Source organism: Homarus americanus, unplaced genomic scaffold (genome assembly GCF_018991925.1).
Source record: "Homarus americanus isolate GMGI-L3 unplaced genomic scaffold, GMGI_Hamer_2.0 scaffold1024, whole genome shotgun sequence".
Lineage (NCBI taxonomy): Eukaryota > Metazoa > Arthropoda > Malacostraca > Decapoda > Nephropidae > Homarus > Homarus americanus.
The window spans coordinates 7,264,349-7,278,051 of record NW_024715228.1 but is presented as its reverse complement, the minus strand read 5'-3'; the positions used below and the strand labels follow the sequence as shown (position 1 = coordinate 7,278,051).

The following is a 13,703-nucleotide window of genomic DNA, read 5'->3' as shown; positions in this document are numbered from 1 at the left end:
GCATTGGTGAGAGGGAGTGTAGTGTGACCTGAGCATTGGTGAGAGGGAGTGTAGTGTGACCTGAGCATTGGTGAGAGGGAGTGTAGTGTGACCTGAGCATTGGTGAGAGGGAGTGTAGTGTGATCTGAGCATTGGTGAGAGGGAGTGTAGTGTGATCTGAGCATTGGTGAGAGGGAGTGTAGTGTGACCTGAGCATTGGTGAGAGGGAGTGTAGTGTGATCTGAGCATTGTTGAGAGGGAGTGTAGTGTGACTTGAATACTGGTTGGAAGAATTATGTATAATGTGTTACCTAAACAGTAAACACCAATGGGAAGGAGTGTGTAGTGTGTGGCTTGAATACTGCTGGGAGGGAGTGTTTACTGCATGACCTGAACACTGGTGGGAGGGAGGAAGGTGGCCTAAGGGGCGTGGGAGGATGCACTAGGATGGCCTCCAGTGAGGGCAGCAGCGGCAGGTCCCTGGCAGTCACCATCACCGTGGCCGCTAGCTGCTGACCAGGCTCCAACCCCTGCAGCATCTCGTCTGGTGGAATACAGGTACTGTACATTCATTTGTTTAATGTAGGCTAGATCAGTAATAAATTCACCAAACTGTCACTCTAATATAATTCTTTTCAGCTGTTTTCAAATCAGTGGAAGATGGACATGGTTATGGTGTGGTTTACTTTGACTTTAGCAAAGCCTTCGACAGGTCTCCCACAAAAGACTAATACGCAAAGTGGAGGCACATGGAATTGGAGAATATGTTCTAAACTGGATTAGGGTGTGATTACAGGACAGGAAACAGCGGGTAAGCATTAAAGGCACTAAATCTGATTGGGTTGACGTCACAGGTGAAGTACCCCAAGGCTCAGTACAGTCTCTCCTCGACTTATGACGGGGTTCCGGACCGACGACCAGGTCATAAGTCGAATTGGTCGTAAGTCGAAAAGGTGAAAATAATACCTGTACCTAGAAAATCTGAAATGGGTGTCTCTTTTTTTTCTCAGCACCACAAGAACTCTCACTTTTACAATTGCCAGCCATTTTAAAGGGAATTACAAACGAAAATTTTGTCAGTACGCAGCGCGATCACTAACGTCGGGACTCGAAAATACATGATTTGAAAAATATTTTATACGACTGCGGCGGTCGTAAGTCGAGTAGGTTGTAAGTCGAGGAGTACTTGTACTTGGAACAATACTGTTTATTATATACATAAACGACATAGATATAGGTGTAGACAGCAACATAAGTAAATTTGCTGGCGACACTAAAATAGGGCGGGTAATTAAATATGACAAGGACTCCGCAAAACTACAGGAAGATCTAATCAAATTTTTTGCATGGTCTGAAAAATGGCAGATGAAATTTAATGTGGACAAATGTAAGGTACTTAGCCTAGGAGATGTAAACAGAAACCAGATATCAAGTGAACAAAGTTGATATTGAGAAATCTGACTGTGAGAAAGATTTAGGTGTAATGATAGTAGGAATCTTAAACCAAGACAACAATGTGTATTTGCTCGAAACAAGGCTAACAAAGAACTTGGATTCATACAAAGGTGTGTAAGTTACAAGACTAGCAAGGTTATCTTAAAATTATATCTTGCACTTGTGAGACCTCACTTGGATTATGCAGTTAAATTTTGGTCACCGTACTACAGAATGGATGTCGAATCCCTTGAGAGCATACAGAGGAGGATGCCAAGACTATTTCCTGACATTAGGAACCTTGAGTACAGAGACCGATTAAAGCATCTGAATTTGCACTTCCTCGAGAGCTGTAGAGTGAGGGGCGATATGATTGAGGTGTATAAATGGAAGTCAGGGTTAAACAAAGGTATTAAATTATCCAATCAGAAATAAACTCGTAACAATGGTTTTAAATTAGACAAATTTAGATTTAGGCGCAAGATAGGTAAACATTGGTTTGGAAATAGAGTAGTGGCAGTGCCAAAGTGGAACAAGTTACCAAACATCATCATCAACTCAAATGCTCTTGGTAGCTTCAAAATAGGTTGGACAGATATATGAGTAATAGGAGTTGGGTGTAAACGGGACTGCCCAGTATGGGCCAATAGGCCCGCTGCAGTTTCCTCCATTCTTATGTTCTTACTTGAGGGAGGGGGTAAAGAAGATGATCGACTGGGGATCTAGACCAAGCATGTTGTTACCTCTGAATAAGCTTTACCTACCTTTCACATGAGCACCTTTAAGTGTTGTGATAAGTCTAGTGTTGATTTCTTTGAAACTAGAGAGAGAGTGAATACCTGCATGATAGAGATAGTGGGTCCCATAAGCATGACTGCCCGTTAGGGACAGTGTGGACACAGAACACTGTATACTAAGCCTTTGGTACACAAGGAGGCAGCTCTTGACTGCATTCACTTCAGCAGGTTGTAAACTATGGTACCCATTTACAGCTGGGTGAACTGAGAGTGCCCGGGATTGAACCACCGACCCATGGAACAGGAGGCGAGTACAGTATCCACTTCATAGTTGCACTCCATCAATACCTATATTACAAAAAGCCGTTTTTTTTCTTCTAAAAACCAGTTTTTGTGATATAGTCCAGAATGCGACGTCGACATCCCACCCATCTCCACCCCTCGAGAGTTGACATTTGTTTACTGCTCGCTCTAGGGCAAGAGATGACGGTAGCAAGGCGTGTGATGGAGGGTGCGGGAGGGGGTTTTGAGAATTGCAATTAAATGCCAGGTAGCAACATGTTCTAATATTAAGTACAGTACAGGGGTATTTAAGTGATTATTTGATGTTTTAATTGCCTGCATGTTGGCCTTGCAAGTTAATGCTAGGCATTTACATACCTAGGTATAAAGCTAGACATTCTGGACTATATCACAAAAACTTCTTTTTTTTGCGGGGATTAGCCCACCTGGGCACAGGTCACTGACCCACATTGGGGCCTGGGGGGCGAAAATGGAATAATAATAATAATAATAAAGAACCATAAAGAAATACAAATATAAAAAAATATCAAAAGTGAGAAACAATATATGAATGTTGTGTTGTCAACAGTAAGAGAAACAATTGAGACCCTGCAATTGTGTATAAATGAGGCAGAAAGTCAGATCAGCAACCTGGGACTTGGTCACAATTTTTGTGATGCCATATGGCAGCAGGGTCTACCACAGACAACACATTATGCTTCCAATATCTTCCCAGGCGGTAGTACCTCCCTGTTTGGTAGCTGCCTACTACCTAGTAACTACACGCACAAAATTATAATACTTGATATAGGACAATGTGAAACAACAGGTGTGGGAGCTGCTGACCTCTGAGGACAAGCCTAAGAGCCTGGGCACGTGTGTGGGCATCCTTGGTGAGGGCGCTGGCTTGGGCATCCCCAAGTACCAAAACCGTCGTCTTCTCACCCAGCTCCCTTGACGACAGGTCCTCCACCAGCGGTGAGTGGCACACCCTGCACACCGTTATCCTCTGTCAGTGCTCAACGACGCTTAACATGGTAAAGTTATAAAGATACGGAAATACGATGTAGTTCAATATAAGTATTCCCATCCTATTGTTCCCACACACGAAATTTTGTTTAAGCTGCAGCATTATTTATCATGTTTTCTTGTCACAGAAAAAACAACAACAAAAACAGGGGTTGGGATTGTTTCTCACCTACACACAGGGTGCTGGTGGATGGTGTCTGCTTCAGGGCGCCCAACAACGAACACCCTAACGTGCAGGACCCGTGCCATCCCCACACAGCCTTCGCTGCTACACATATATCTCGCCCACACCCTGACAATCGGTTAAAAGTGATGATTTGACAAATGTTAAATCTTGTACACCACAGAAAATAGGAAGGGCAACTACAAGTGTTCGTCTTGGAACTGTCTTTGAAAATATTACAGCAATGGTATCCAGACCTAATTTCCACTCAGATGTTAAGATGTCGCTGTGCAAATCAAAACAGCCAGGCCTCGGAACAAAATGAAGACAAAGAATCTGTGGATCCGGACCAAATGTTTTGACATCGTCTTGTTTAATTGACCTATGGACTAGGCTGTGCCTCCTTTTGGTTACCGTAGCAACTGATACATGCAGCTAATAGAAGTTGATTGGTTGCCTGTTGTTAAGTGAGTCATGACATTTCATTGGTATATACAGTGATCCCTCGGTTAACGAGATTTTGGTTAACGATATACCTTCCATAAGATTCTTAACTTCGGTTAACGAGCAATCCCTCGATTAACGAGTTTTTTACGAGCCGACTTCAACATGTTTTCGCTTGCATTTGGCGGTCCACCAGCTGTAGTATTAGTCCGCCAATACAGTAATCGGTTTTAGGGCTTAAATTCCTCACTATTTTAGTAAATATCAAGAAGTTTATACCATTCAATAATTTAAAAAATTTAATATTAACTTTTTTAGTTATTTTAACAATTATTGAACATAATTGAAGGTAAAGAAACTAGTTTCTGGCATGCCATCCAGCCTGTTAACACACCAGACAGGCATAAGTCTCTCTCTGTTTTCAGTGGAGGTAACATCTTGCTTGAGACTCTCTTCAACTAAATGCTTTTTTTCTGTGTTTCCAAGCACATTATTAGTCATTTTGAAATTTATTTTACATATTGACAATATATAATGCAGTGCAGTGTTGATTTAAAGAAAATAATCTTGAATTACACCAAGGGAACTAAAATTTTATGGGTGAAATGGTGCCATGGGGTGACTTCTCTTCCACCCCAATGCCTTCTCTTCTCCCTTCTCCTCCACCCCCATTCTAATTCCCATCATCCAGGAGCCTTCTACATACACACCTCAAAGTAAGTGTACTTTTCTACCTTTTTTGTTGAATATAGGCAATTTTCGGTGAGCTGGAACCAATTACCCAAAAACCCATGGAAACAATGGTTTCGGTTAACGAATTTTTCGGTTAACGAGCAACCAGCTGGAACGGATTGTGCTCATTAACCGAGGGACCACTGTATAAATATATATATATATATATATATATATATATATATATATATATATATATATATATATATATATATATATATATATATATATATATATATATATATATATATATATATATATATATATATATATATATATATATATATATATATATATATATATACAGTATATATATATATATATATATATATATATATATATATATATATATATATATATATATATATATATATATATATATATATATATATATATATATATATATATATATATATTTCATTAGCCCAATAAACACGACTACATACATTCACATGACTGTGACCGGGGAACGCTAAACCGCTGGACCACCAGGATACTAAAAGCAGTCCTAGACTTTGTTATATTTCACACAAAGCCTGTTCAACGAGCTTATGGCGCCGTGAACCTCTAATGGGGACTACCCGTATCACTTAGGTGGTCAGAGTAACGTTTTACCAAATCCGCTTTTAGTATCCTGGTGGTCCAGCGGAAGCGTTCCCCGGTCACAGTCATGGGCTCGTGGACCGTGGGTTCAATCCTGGCGGGTTGAGGTGTTGATTATATATATATATATATATATATATATATATATATATATATATATATATATATATATATATATATATTTTTTTTTTTTATTTATTTATTTTTTTCCATTGTAACGCCACAACTGAACATCCACCATTTCTCTAGGAAAGGCAACAGATAAGGAGAACAAGAGTGGGTGGAGCTTATAGTGAATAAGTTATTTGTAATTTTATAATAAGAATCTCCAGTTGATTTGTTCTCACTGGACTTACATGTAACTTTTATACCAACCGGTTACAATATTAATTTCTGGAAATTATTGAAATCTTCTTGAACAGCTCACTTTTTTTTGCTTTGAACCCTCAGCATCTCAGATGAATTTTATATGTAACGATTAAGCCTACTCACAATATAATTAATTTCCTTCACTCACATAGCCTATTACTTTAGAATAACTTACTCCATGCAATGGCAATGAGGTAGTTACTAGTTAGTGATTTACTGTATTATTGGTGTTAAACTGAAGAACAATTAAGTAAATATGAGTATATGTACGTATATTCTATTGTTCAATAAGATTATTATAATTTTATTAATTTCACAGAAACATTATCTTGAGTTGACACGTCTAAAACAAAAAGGCGACTCACGTGTAGGAGGTTGGTAGAGTGACGGAGATTACCCTGCCGGACAGAAGAGCCAACATGGGCTCCTCCAGGTGAAGCGGCAGATCCTTCACTCCTCCCACCACCCACTCCTTCACCCACGGTATTCCATCCACTCGGAGGGGTGCGTGGATCTGCCCAAGAGTAGACGACCTGTATTATACTGTCTTTTTTTTTTTTTATTGGGCACTCCCGTACATCTTTGTGTAAGGTGAAGCGCAGAAGCGTTTACAGCGCCCAACAGGGAAGCATGCTAAGTTCCTGCTTGCTTTATGTCTCATGAGTTAAGGGCGTAGAAGCCTGAAGAGTCAAGGGCGTAGTAGCCTGGAGAATCAATCGTTTATGTTTAAGCAAGTTATTGGAAGCTCCAACAACTTGTCCCTGAATACGAATTCGCAACTTTCGATTTACAGCAGGTACCTACTTTGCTGCTAGGTGAACAGGGACCAAGGGGACTAGGAAGTGTGTCCAAACAACTTCCGCCGGCCCGGGAATTGAACCCGTGACATCTTGCTTGCGAGGCAAGAGCGGTACCGCTCTACCACCAGCGCCCCCCTATACTGTAATTGATAGAATCTATCGCAGGTATATACTAAAAATGGATTTATCAATGGTAATAAGAGAGTAAAATGAACTGTCACATTGCATATGACGTCACCAGTACCCAGCATGCATCGCAATCTTTTCCAATCCGCTATCTTTGCAGTAGTCCTATCGAAGCGATGTAGTAAACAAGTGAGGTTGATTTGGCTGATAAATATTGAATAATGTATGGTAAGTCGTGTGTTGTCTTTGGCTGTCACAATAATTCAAATACGAAGGCAAGAAGGATATCTCTTACCTCTTTACTTTTATCCTCTTCACTGATCGGCTCGTTAGCCACTTGGGCGTTTGGTCATATCTTCAAGTGCGGATCCTGGGGGCCCGAACCTCCTTTTCACCAGAAAATTCCAGTACTTTTTTGTTAGTGCAGTATTGTACTCAGGCATTTTTGTATAGTAAAAAGTATTTACTACTGACTTCAGAATATCCCCTAATATCAAGTGCACATGGCTTCAAAATGGCCCCACAATGCCTGTGATATTGGTCAGATTTAAAAAAAAAAATCGGGGACATACAGCACAGCCCCCCCCCCTCCCCAGCTGAGTGGGGTCGCTGCACTCGCCCTGTTCCCCTATCCACAACTTCTTGGATCCCCCCCTTTGATATTCCTGGATCCCCCCCCCTTTGATATTCCTGGATCTGCCCCTGCCTGGTAATGCACTGCTGGCAAGTACTGGGCATCAACTGGCTCCTGAATGTATTGGAACCTGCTCCATTGTTGATCAGTCCAGAAAAATGTGAGGGCAAACTTTTTCGGAGTGAGAATGGTGAACTTTTGGAACAACCTGCCAGAGAGTGTTGTTGTGACGGCACCGAGTGTGAGCTGTTTCAAGACCAGACTTGACCAACACTGAAGCGGGTTCAGATACATTCAGGAGCCAGTACTTGCCAACAGTACGTAACAGAGACGTGACCGACCAAGGATTAGTCCTTGTGATAGACCACCCAACGGCTAATGAACCGATCAGTGGCGAAGAAGATAAAAGTAAAAAAATAGAAGTAAATGATTCCTCACAAAATAATAAATTTTGCAAATATGGGTGTTAATGTTCATCGAACTCTATAAATCTTTGGCTGATGCAGTGACCAGGTAACAATAAATAGACAGCTGATAAACCTACCTGAGACTGTCTCATTGCCAGCCACTCTGCCAGACATCAACGATATGCTCCTTCCAAAATTCAAATGCCTCACTTCCTTCATCCATCCACTGACGAAATAATTGTAAGAATCCAGAGACTTGCAAGCTTTCAACTCATCACGTGTGTGTGTATGCTGTAGTGGATACCTCCCCTACAAACGCTGTTTGTCGCTGAGTAGCCGACCCCGCGAATTCCCCAGTGTATGCCTCGTGGTCTAGGTCAACCAGCGCCGCCTTACATGACGGAGGTCAACTATTAAGCCACGCCTACCTCCACTATATAAGACCTGACCTCGTGGTGACCACTCTCTTTTCTACCTACAGCAACCAGCAAGCAACACCACCTCCTCCGCTTCTGCCTGGCGGCCCTCGCTCCCGCCGGCGAGCATGGCGACCCACAAGCTGGTCCTCCTCTGAGCATCCTCACCAACCAGCTCGCTCTCTTTTCTACCTACACCAACCAACAAGCAACACCTCCTCCTCCTCCTGCCTGGCGGCCCTCGTTCCCGCCGGCGACCATGGCGACCCACAAGCTGGTCCTCCTCTAAGCACCCTCACCAACCAGCTCTCTCTACATCACGCTTGGACTCACGCTGCTACCCCCCAGCACCAAGCTGCATTGTACATCCAATACAATATGTATATAGAGAGCACATTGTGAGTTTCCTTTCTCCATCCCATCCTGAGTGTGAACCAAACATCACGTACCCCACAATGCACTTCGGGCATTTATAAGGTAGTTCACTATGTCAGGATAGACAATCGTCGGCCATAGATTTATATCGGTTGACCACTCTCCTTCAAAATTTCGTATGGGTCATTGCCTTCGATCAGCTGAAGCTTACCATTATGTCGTGTTCTACTCCTAGAAATGGTGTCAAAGGAATCTGCATATCTCTGTATAGTAGTTTAGTTATTTCTCCTTCAGGGTCTCCGACTGCAGCGTAAATACATTGATATTATGACATCCTAACTCAAACACAATCTCTTATACCTCAAAGATGGCGGACCGCGCATAGCATGCTGGGTAGGCATGACATAACTGCAAACTATGAATAACAGTATTTTAGATGTTTCCCCAGCACCATCATATGAACAACTACAAATTATTGGCTAGACAGAGAAATAGGTAGGTTGTTAGCCGTACCTGGGCAGGTGTGAGGACGCTGGTGGAGGCCCCAGACACAGAGCTATCCAGAGGTAGGTTGGACGCCAAGGACTGCAGGGTAAGATCGAGGTCCACTTTGTTTAAGGCTGCGTCTCTTTTGAAGGAGTGTGACGGGGCTGAGGTCTTGTGAGACTTGTCTTCCTCGTCCAGGTAGAGTGAGGTGAGGTCGGTAGGGTCAGGGAGATGTGTTAGGGGCCCTGGGGCACAGTGGTCGTCCTCGGCGATGCCAGACTCCTCCAGGTTATCGTTAAGTGAGTGAATGTTTAGGCTAAGGGTGATGGCTACAGAGGCGACGTGTACCACGCGGTGAAACATCTGCTGGGCCACCACAGGTCGACTCATCACTAAATTTGCTAGCTCCTCTATGATAGGATTAAATTAACATTAATTACTCTAAAGGCACTTAATGTCGACAATATCCGCAGCCAATCTATTTAAGGCAAACTAATCTGTCGAGAATCAATGCAAACAACAATGCAATTATTTTGAGGTAAAGGGTCGTTTTATTTCTCAATTACAAAGATTCTTGTATTATGTACCAGTTTTCTCCTCAAAACATGGTGAAGCAGCGGTCATCACCTACCGTCTATTTCTCGCAGGTGGGCAATATTGATGTAGACAGGTGTGCTGAGGACCTTAGAGGCAGGAGAGAGGGCGGTCCGGGCCACAAGCGCGGACCGCAGTCGCTTCAGCCCGCCTGAGTGATTCAGCCACCGTAGAGCAGCAACTTGCAAATGCTCAGTCCTCTCCATATTTTTGCTGTGTCAGTAGATGATTAATAAGTATATGAATGCTAATCAATTATTTGCTCCATTTCCAAGAACCTACTACATTTATTCCTGCTTATGTCTGCTTTACACGACAAAAACTATTGAAAAATAGGCAAGTTACAAATGGGAAAATCGTCGGACTGCTTACAAAAGAATGGAGTAATTCAAGTCACACAGAAAGTCACAAAGATAATAGTAATCATACCATTAGTAACAGTTTTTATTTTAAATTACAAATTAAAACATTAAAATAGCATATTGACAGTCGTATTTCCTGTATCTAACAATAAAAGATCCAGGAGCCATACAGCATAATATTGTAGTTAATGTAGTGAAGATTAGAGTGTAGTTGATGCACTGTAAATTATAGTGGATTTGATGTAGTGTAGATGATGGTGTAGTCACGATCAGCTTATAACTTATAAGCTGGCTCTCAAAAACAAACCCGGCAACACCAGGTAACTTTCATAAAACTCTGACATTCATTAAACGTATTTTTATTTTCGGATAAAGCCGATCTAGATGTTTCATTCATCCTTGTATATGTAACCAACTTTTCATATGAACAGGTTAAAAATCTCATAACTCACTTGCTCAGTCTGCCAATGTTCTGTCCTACGTGTTACTTGTCAATCAAATTTGGCGCGGAGGTGCTAGAAGCCTAATTCTTTTAAGTAAGGAACATTTTTCGACATACAAAGTCTTATATTAGACGTATTGCTATTTTATAGATGTAAAACCTTGATATTTTTGGCATACTTGTTATCCCAACTTTTGAGGAAGCTTCCCCCTTATAAAAAATTTGGACCCTCCCGTGCTGCCAGAGAATATTGTAATACATTTAAACTCCATTAAATCCAGTCAACAAAGTAGCAAAAAACAGAACAATCGGCTGAATGGCTTTAAGGTGATTAGTGATGAAATGATACATAAAAAAATTGTATCCGTAGCCTATGTTTACAGTAGACACTATTTGAGGGGTTCAGTTAGTGACCATCTTGTCTGTGAACGTCTTTAGTCTGTCAGCAGTTAATTGGTGAGGTGTGTGTGATCGTTTAGTTGATCCTCAAGTTTACTTTTATCAATAGCAATTTTATTTTACTTCATTGGATAAAAATTTATAGCCGTTACATCATGCATACATTATAAACATTCCTCGGTACATTTTCACTTGTTGCCACTATAGTAAATCGCCACTTATGAGCCGTTTGGGCGGTCTATCCAGTGTTAGACTGTTAGTACAGGAGGAAACCGAAGACCGGGAAACCTGTGATGTTTGGTAGGGTCACACTGGATAATACCCTTCTCACTTGTGTCTGGCGAGAGTTCTGCGCGTTACCGCTGTACCACCTTCATTTCTGGCGGAAATCAAGGTAAATTTGTATTAGTGCACACAACTCTGTTAGAAAGTCAAAACTATGTTTTTCTAGTTATTTTTGTGTGTTTTGATTGGGTCTGACCTTGATTTCTGTTGGAAATCCCTTGTTTTTTTAGTTATTGGGTGTTTTGGGTTGGGCGTTTACCGACAAAAATCCTGGCCAAGCGAATACAAAAAAAACCACCAGAAAAACATAAACCGAACCTGTTTTTGGATAACCTGACCTAACCTTGCCTAACCTGACCTTGCCTAACCTGACCTAGCCTAACCTGACCTAGCCTAACCTGATCTAGCCTAACCTAACCTAACTTTCACCATATGATGGAATCACTTATTTCTTAGCTTAATGGCTTGGTTCAGGTTCATATTCGGATTCTGAGATCAGTACACGTGGCTGAAGTTGATGCCAACTATGTTGGTCTTGACGAAATTTACACTCGTTCTTACACTTAGGACACTTTACTGAGGTCGGGAGAACACCATGAGATCTAAAAATGCTATAGCTTTTTTTTTTCCCCAAAACGCCCAATCAACTCCATATACTGTAATTGAAGTGACACCCATCGCTGACTTCCATGGTCGGAAATGAATTTTAATTTTAAAATATGAGAGACCCAAAATCACAATCGAATTTGATTGGGCAAAAAATACTGCGAATTAAACCACAATTCATTTTAATTGGTGGCAAAAAAGATAACATTTTATTGGCCGCGTGACATGTACGGGAATGCATGTGCGTGAGGATTTATGAAGGAGACACGCTGAGTGGGAGGTCGGGTAGGCGATAATGGCAGAAGATTAATGGAAGAAAATACGCTGAAGAGAAATATCTGGCATGTGCTATCTGTTATTAGACGTTTACGACAGTAATAGAAGAAAATTATCTTAAAATTAGACGTCTTATTTGAATATGGTAATAGATTTGGGGGAGGAAAGTTGTGTGCACTAATACAAAAATACTGAAATCAATAGTTTTTAAGATAAGCCCCCCTCCCATCTCAGAATCTAACATAGAGATTTGCTATGAAAGTCAAGGTTAAAAGTGTTCAGAACACATTGAAAACCATTGGAAAAGCAGTTTTGCAATGACGTCACCACTTACCCTGCAGACGACGTACGGATGGAGATACAAGTCAATTTAGAAGTACTGTAATGACATTGTGTGAACTTTGTTTTTGAGAATTCCTGATGCTAGGTAAACATGACAACATAGTGTTGTTATTGTTTTGATGATTCACTAATGAACCACTGAGATATATCATCATTTATATTAATTAATGAGTAAAATTAAACTTGAACTACCATAATTATTTGGATGCTTAGATTAGAGACAGGCTATATTGGGTAAATTTTAAGTTTTGGTCATCCCTGTGCTTAGACATGCAGACTATGTTTTTTTTCTCTGATGGTTTGTGATGTGTTATGGACGATTTAGACCTTCAATTCTATCGGAAATCAATAGTTTTGAGTTACTACCCCTTACTGATGTATGTTAAGCTAACCTTGTAACTTATAATATAACTTATCATACCTAACCTAACATATGCAATCGAAAAATGTTTTGCAACAGAAATCCCATAGAGATAATTTGTCTTATTTTTTAATGTACTTAATCCCATAGTTGGAATCTTCAGGTTCCCCAGATGACCAAAACCAAAATAATACCAATATTGTTTGGAATGTTTATACGTACTATGAAATTTGTAGTAGGGGCAGTTAATATCCATTTAATTTGTTAATGTGCTTAGTAATATTTATATATTCAATATAGCATTACTGTATATTGCACAGTAAAGCACAATTAATTATATAATAATATTTATTTAGAGCTGATCAGCCGAGAAGGTTGGACAACTACTTCCAGGGTTCATCAAGGCAGATGTAGATGTCTTTTTGATTGTAGAGTATTATCAAGAATTTTGCCAACCAGCTATGAAGCACATTAAATTAAATCTGTCATCTGATCATCTCAAGCCCATCCCCTGGCCATGGTCATCCCAAGTCCTTCCACAACATTAAATATAGACACCAGTGACGAAAACTTATTATTTCCAAACATGAAATGGAGAACAGTGATGAAAACTTCCATGTTGGAGTTATCGGTCTTTTGCATCATTCTGGCACCCAGCAAGTAAATACACACGATGATACTTGAGCAGTAATTTATTTTAACCTAAAAATAAGGTATGCCTGTGTATATCAACATTGTATATGGCCAAATGTCCTGTAATTTTGCTGGTAAACAACACATAATAATGGATATACACCACAGCGATATACGGACAAAACCCCAACGGACAAAACCCCAACGGACAAAACCCATTATATGAAAAGTGGACAAAACCCCAGTCTCATAAATAAAATAAAACACTTTTATGTTTGCGTGCCTTTATTTCTGTTGACTTTTTTCTTGAGTTTTTCCTGGATTCATGAAAATATTTCAGTTTATTTGAATTGAATACATAAACCAACACCCTGCAGGAACTCCTCC

The 13,703-nt window shown here is 40.5% G+C and overlaps 2 protein-coding genes across 2 annotated transcripts; both read right to left on the bottom strand.

Annotated features, from left to right (window-relative positions):
- Positions 1-175: 175 nt before the first annotated feature.
- LOC121856405 (minichromosome maintenance domain-containing protein 2-like) lies at positions 176-3,750 on the bottom strand. The gene is made up of 3 exons (XM_042351989.1): positions 3,631-3,750; positions 3,279-3,424; positions 176-523 (listed from the first exon to the last, which is right to left on the bottom strand). Exons 1-3 carry the CDS (start codon positions 3,735-3,737, stop codon positions 291-293), a joined length of 486 nt encoding a protein of 161 aa, XP_042207923.1. The 5' UTR covers positions 3,738-3,750; the 3' UTR covers positions 176-290.
- Positions 3,751-8,809: 5,059 nt separating this feature from the next.
- Positions 8,810-12,182, bottom strand: LOC121856670. The gene is made up of 3 exons (XM_042352352.1): positions 9,648-12,182; positions 9,044-9,426; positions 8,810-8,833 (listed from the first exon to the last, which is right to left on the bottom strand). The coding sequence occupies exons 1-3, from the start codon at positions 9,814-9,816 to the stop codon at positions 8,810-8,812; spliced, it is 576 nt and encodes a 191-aa protein (XP_042208286.1). The 5' UTR covers positions 9,817-12,182.
- Between the last annotated feature and the right edge of the window lie 1,521 nt (positions 12,183-13,703).

Coding starts and splice junctions, on each gene's coding strand:
- LOC121856405 (XM_042351989.1), bottom strand. CDS start 3,737: ATGTGTAGCAGCGAAGGCTGTGTGGGGATGGCACGGGTCCTGCACGTT. Junction 3,425..3,630: donor CACCAGCACCCTGTGTGTAG/GTGAGAAACAAT, acceptor AACGGTGTGCAG/GGTGTGCCACTCACCGCTGG. Junction 524..3,278: donor TCTTAGGCTTGTCCTCAGAG/GTCAGCAGCTCC, acceptor GTATTCCACCAG/ACGAGATGCTGCAGGGGTTG.
- LOC121856670 (XM_042352352.1), bottom strand. CDS start 9,816: ATGGAGAGGACTGAGCATTTGCAAGTTGCTGCTCTACGGTGGCTGAAT. Junction 9,427..9,647: donor CCACCTGCGAGAAATAGACG/GTAGGTGATGAC, acceptor ATCCTATCATAG/AGGAGCTAGCAAATTTAGTG. Junction 8,834..9,043: donor GCGTCCTCACACCTGCCCAG/GTACGGCTAACA, acceptor TTTACGCTGCAG/TCGGAGACCCTGAAGGAGAA.